At 42.0% G+C, this 6,091-nt stretch overlaps 1 protein-coding gene across 3 annotated transcripts in view; it reads left to right on the top strand.

Annotated features, from left to right (window-relative positions):
• LOC310692879 (acyl-coenzyme A synthetase ACSM3, mitochondrial-like) overlaps window positions 1-6,091 on the top strand; it is a 180,227-nt gene that overhangs the window by 162,557 nt on the left and 11,579 nt on the right. For 2 of the 3 annotated variants that reach the window (XM_083474348.1, XM_083474349.1), the window contains exons 2-5: window positions 3,011-3,229; window positions 4,142-4,352; window positions 4,452-4,662; window positions 5,569-5,712. In XM_083474348.1, the coding sequence (XP_083330474.1) occupies window positions 3,011-3,229; window positions 4,142-4,352; window positions 4,452-4,662; window positions 5,569-5,712 (785 nt within the window). The remainder of the gene's footprint in view (window positions 1-3,010; window positions 3,230-4,141; window positions 4,353-4,451; window positions 4,663-5,568; window positions 5,713-6,091) is intronic. The other variant, XM_083474350.1, reaches the window with a different exon arrangement.

The following is a 6,091-nucleotide window of genomic DNA, read 5'->3' as shown; positions in this document are numbered from 1 at the left end:
ACATTCCAGTAAATTAAATTATATGAAAACAGATTTCCCGATGTAAGTTACATTTACGACATTGAATGTACTTATACTTCTTACCATAGTTTCTAGTACTTTCTTATAACATATCGTACCATTTTTTCCTTGCTTAGTAGTATTTAATTTCCCAGGATTCTCAATGGATCCATGCCTGCCCCTTCCCCAGAATTCTGCTCACAAATAAATGAAACTTTGAGGAAAGTAGATGAAATTATTACATCTCCTGAGCCTCTCAGTAGAAGCAACACAGACATGTGATTTGATGGTGATGGGGGGGGGGGAGGGAGAGAGAAAATTGATTTTCAAAAGCCTCCAGCAAACAGTGTTGAAATCTCTTTAGTTTTCAGTAATTTGAAAACCAGGCAAGGATATTATACAGGCGCTGCTTGCCTGTCCTTAAACTCCCTCTCTGAAAAATATATAATTTCATGTAACAAGCGTTTCCTTTCAGTAATGCTTATTCGTCAGGGACATCAGCATTAAATTAGGACTTTTTAGTGGGGCATGTGGAATTCCTCCTCATATTTATTTATTAAATATACATGCAACTTTCCTCCTGGTGCAGAGCCTAAGGCAGCTTGTTGTTTAGTTGTTTAGTCGTGTCCGACTCTTCGTGACCCCATGGTCCAGAGCACGCCAGGCACTCCTGTCTTCCACTGCCTCCCGCAGTTTGGTCAAACTCATGCTGGTAGCTTCGAGAACACTGTCCAACCATCTCGTCCTCTGTCATCCCCTTCTCCTTGTGCCCTCTATCTTTCCCAGCATCAGGGTCTTTTCCAGGGAGTCTTCTCTTCTCATGAGGTGGCCAAAGTATTGGAGCCTCAGCTTCAGGATCTGTCCTTCCAGTGAGCACTCAGGGCTGATTTCCTTCAGAATGGATAGGTTTGATCTTCTTGCAGTCCATGGGACTCTCAAGAGTCTCCTTCAGCACCATAATTCCAAAGCATCAATTCTTCGGCGATCAGCCTTCTTTATGGTCCAGCTCTCACTTCCATACATCACTACAGGGAAAACCATAGCTTTAACTATACGGACCTTTGTTGGCAAGGTGATGTCTCTGCTTACAGCATCAATGAAAACAGATGAAGCTTCAAAGTATAAATATTAAAACCAATTAAATAGGTAAACTTTGTTTTTAAAAGCACTGAAAACACTGAAAACAATTCAAATTCTCACACACACTCAAAAGAACATCACCCACCTCAGAAGACCCCTCCAGATTGTGGTCAAAGGCCTGTTGGAACAAATAAATCTTTGGCTGGCAGCAAAAGGAAAGCCCAGAGGGGGCCAGCCTAGTCTCATGGAAGAGAGTTCCACAATCTGGGAGCAACCACCAAGAAGGCCCTCTTACCTTCTTGCCCAATGTGCCTACAAAAGTGGCAGAACCAAGAGAAAGGCCTACAGAAAGCATTCCTTTTTTAAGGAACCAAATGTGTACTAAATGTGTCCTTTAGAGAAAAGTGTGCCCAAATATACATATAAATGTGGAACTGTTGAGGGAGTCGGGTATGTTGACCTGGAGAAGAGGAGACTTAAATTATAATAATAATAATAATAATAATAATAATAATAATAATAATAATAATAATAATTTTTTATTTATACCACACCCTTCCCGGTTCAGAAAACCGGGCTCAGGGTGGCTAACAACAAATTTAAAGCACTTAATTGATGCAACCAAAAACAGTATAAAATACAGTATAAAACGTGAATAACAATAAATTCAGAATTCAAAAATCAATTTAGGGGGGAAATCCATCCAATAAACATTAGATGATCACCAGGACTAGCTGGCTAAATTAGTCCTATTTGGGCCAGCGAGGAGGCCAGGGGAGAATTAGCTGTGGGATCCCAGATGTTATGTACTGAGGTTCTCACCCTGGGCCAGCAGGGGGATACTGTAGATAATTTTCACTCAGGTCTACATATGCAAATAAGGAATTGAAAGTGACGTTCAGTGATTGGATAGTTACAGAAAGTTGTTACTGTTGCCTCGTAGTTGAGCTCTATATAAGCAGGTTGGCTGAACCCTTCAGCCCAGTTCTGTTCTGGCCTGTGAATAAACAAGAGCTGTTTGAAGAGTTGCTGTGTCGTCTGATATGTTCACCCACAACTTAACACCAGAGCGGGTAATCTTCATAAAAAGGGAAGTGGGGGAGGAAGGGGAATAAAAGATCAGGCTAAGTTCAAATTGAAAGAGGTGAAAGGATGGCCATCTTCAAATATCTGAGGGGCTGTCACAAAGAAAATGGAGCAAGCTGGTTTCCTGCTGCTCCTGAGGGTAGGCCCTCAACCAATGGACCCAAATTACAAGAAAGGAGGCTCCAGCTAAACATCAGGAAGAACTTTACGGTGGTAAGAGCTGTTCAACCCTGGAGTGAGCTGCTTCGAAAGGTGGTGGGATCTCCTTCATTTAATTTTTAAAAAATCAGAGATTGGATGGCCATCTGTCAGGAGTCCTTTAACTGTGATTCTTTCACTGCAGTGGCTCTGACTAGATTAGGGTCGCTTCCAACTCTACAATTCTCACATTCCAGGATTCTTTGAGGCTGGAACCCGGCCCAGCAGCAAATTGGCAATTGGAACATTATGCACAGTTCAGCTCCCATTTTCAACACTGAAAGAGCTATATAGAGCAGGCTTCGTCAACCTCGGCCCTCCAGATGTTTTTGGCCTACAACTCCCATGATCCCTAGCTAGCAGGACCAGTGGTCAGGGATGCTGGGAATTGTAGTCTCAAAACATCTGAAGGGCCGAGGTTGAGGAAGCCTGATACAGAGTAACTCTGAATTCCCACCCCTAAGATACATTCTGGCTATGGAGTGAAGTTGCATTTCCATTGGAGTTCCACTTTGCAGTTTTGTCACTGGAATTTATTCGATTCATACATATATTTCTGTCATTGGTGTTTTGTTTTTGTTCTTGAGCAGAATCTTGAATTATCATGTTTAATTCTTTTTTCTTTTTCTTTTGGTTTTCCATAAAGGTAAGAATTGTTTTCATGGCAGGGGCAAGGAAGCTTCTCTCCAGAATTCCAGTTTTAAAGTCTTTTAGTGCTTTCAAATTGCCTTGTAGAATCATGAGTCAACCTTGCAGTGGATCTCCATTTCTGGATTTCTCAGACACTGAAGCCCTCTACAAAAATGTGCCAGAGCATTTTAATTTTGCACATGATGTCCTGGATCAATGGAGCCAAAAGGAAAAGGTAAGGGACTGTATCTGTCATGATTTCCTAGTATTATCAGTCAGTCATGCTGATCTTTATTGCTTATAGCAAACGGCCATTGAATATATATCTCAAAAAAAACTTTATGTCAACAAAACATAAATTAGCATTAATTTTCAGCAAATCATCAAAACCTAAAGTTGCAAAGTTCCCCATTTCATTTACATTAAGAAGTGAAGTCCCTTTGGTAGTCAAAACTGTTTTGAGTCAATGAAAAAGAGTAGCCTGAAAACTTCCTCACTGCTAGCTAGAGTTAAGAAAAGTTGTCCTGTTTGGCTTTTCTCGGTTTCTCATTTTTCCCGTCTTAAATTCAGTTCTCAACATTTCCCCCTCAGCTTACAAATCCATTCTGCCTCCTGCCTAAAAATGTCTGCATGGAATTCATCAGCATTTTAGTGTGAAAGTTCTTGTCTAACCCTTACATCCTCTGGTTTTTTCATTTTCCCTTATTTAACATGCCAAGTGATGTTCAAAATTCTGAATGTTTTTGTATGTTTTCTTTTCCTTTGTATAAATGGCATTAAGATTGTTACTTGAGGTCTGCTTAATTCATTTCTGTTGTCCTGAGGACTTGAATTTACAGAGTATCATATACGTTGCAAATTTTGTCTGTAGATAGTCTAGCTGTTTATGGGGATGCTACATCTATAGCTTAATTTTATGCCTACTTGCTCAAAATCAAGTAGGCATAAAATTAATCACACCATAGATAAAATATGAAACAGGATGTAAGGGATAGCTTGATTTTATTGGTGTCTTCTTTGGAATATTTTATAGGGTTTTCTGTAAACCGCTGAGAAACCTTTTGCTGATTATTTGGTATATAAATCTTGTTAGAGAGATAGCTAAGTAAAATAGCTTCCATTTTTTTCCATCCTTTGTGCCTGATAGGATGGAAAGAGACCTTCCAATCCCGCTCTTTGGTGGGTAAGTGGGAAAGGCGAGGAGGTGCGGTGGAGCTTTGAGGAGCTGGCATTCTTATCCAGGAAAGCAGCCAACGTCCTCTCCAAAGCCTGCAATCTGCAGAAGGGAGACCGAATCGTCATCCTCCTCCCCAGGGTGCCTGAGTGGTGGCTGATCACTGTGGGCTGCATCAGAGCAGGTCAGTCAGGTCCTCTCTGTGCTAGGAACCGACAGAAAGATACATTTTTGCTGTGTCTCCCTCTCCTTTCTTTTCAATCACGCTTTGTTTTGCTCCTAGGTGTCACCTTCATCCCAGCCACGACCCTGTTGACTGCTAAAGACATCTTGTACCGGCTCCAAAAGTCTCGGGCCAAATGTATAGTTACAAACGACGCCTTGGCTCCATTGATTGACTCTCTTGCATCTGATTGCCAGTTCCTGAAAACTCGGATGTTGGTCTCCAAAGGCACCAGCAGAGAAGGATGGCTGAACTTCCATGACCTGCTGAAGTGAGAATATCTGCTGCCTTGTTAAGCAAGTCAGGGACAAGTCAAAGAGTGAGATAGAAAAACCTGGGGTCTGCAGTATTCATCACCTACATCAGGAAGATAGACAATTACTTGCGAACATTTGTATAGCGGACAAAAGTGTATACAAAAATATGTATTTTGGGAGGAATGTCAACTAAAATGTTGCAGAATTTTCACGGGATTGTGGGTTTTTTTTAAGTATAGAGGAACCTCGGGTTACGTACCGACCTCCTTATGAACGCTTCGGGTAACGAGCTCCGCTAACCTGGAAGTAGATGCTCCTGGTTGTGAACTTTGCCCCTGGATGTGAGCAGAGGTCGTGGTGTGGCAGCGGGAGGCCCCATTAGCGAAAGTGCACCTCATGTTAAGAACGGTTTCATGTTAAGAATGGACCTCTGGCACAAATTAAGTTTGTAACCGGAGGTTACCTCGGGATGCGAATGGGATCCGTTCCGGAGCCCCGTTAGCATCCCGAATGGAACGCAAGACGCGACGGCACGTCTGCGCATGCGCAGGTCATTTTTCGCCACTACCATGCATGTGCGTGACGTCATTTTGAGCGTCTGTGCATGCGTGAGCAGCAAAACCCGGAAGTAACACGCTCCGTTACTTCCGGGTTGCCGCGGAGCGCAACTCGAACACGTTCAACCCAAAGTGCATTCAGCTCGAGGTATGACTCAAAAATGTGAGGAACTTGAGTTAATTTGAATGGAGTATCTTGGATGAGGTCTTCCCACTGCAACATTTTATTGCAATTCACACTTATTCGTTTTCTATTGGAATCCTAATTTCCCAGAACACCTTAAATTTACAAGATCACAGACCATTGATTTTGATTGCATCTACTCCATTCTTACTACTTGCCTACTTTTCTGTTTTTTAAAGTGCTGCAGACAGTGATCATCAGCCTGTCAAAACAAGGAGTCATGATCCAATGACCATCTACTTTACCAGTGGAACCACGGGCTATCCCAAAATGGTGGAACACTCCTGCAGCAGTCTGGGGATTGGGCTGACAGTTGTTGGAAGGTATCTATCCCTTTCTAAATCTTCAGGGGCAACAAACACAACAGAAAGTCCTGTGGCAGTTTAAAGAATGACTATTTAATTGTGACAAGAACTTTGATAGTCATGATGGTGTGGCTGTAATCTTTGTTTTAAGCTTAAGGCACAATAAAACTGCAAGTCTTAGTCATCTAAAGGAGAGCCCCCAAGCACAACATTTTAAAGTTGTGCAACATTACCACAGCTTTGAACCATTTCCATCTCTCCACCTCCCCCATTCTTGCACCTGCTGTCCTTTAAGTCTTAAAATCAAAAGATCTGATCTTTTCACCCTGTCTAGTTTGTTCCTCAAACATACGTAAGTCTAATAAATGTAACTGAGCAGTCGTCGTGTTTGCCTCCT

Source organism: Podarcis liolepis (genome assembly GCF_965112155.1).
Source record: "Podarcis liolepis genome assembly, chromosome: 14".
NCBI classification, from domain to species: domain Eukaryota; kingdom Metazoa; phylum Chordata; class Lepidosauria; order Squamata; family Lacertidae; genus Podarcis; species Podarcis liolepis.
The sequence above is the reverse complement of the archived record's forward strand: the minus strand, read 5'-3'. Positions and strand labels throughout refer to the sequence as shown.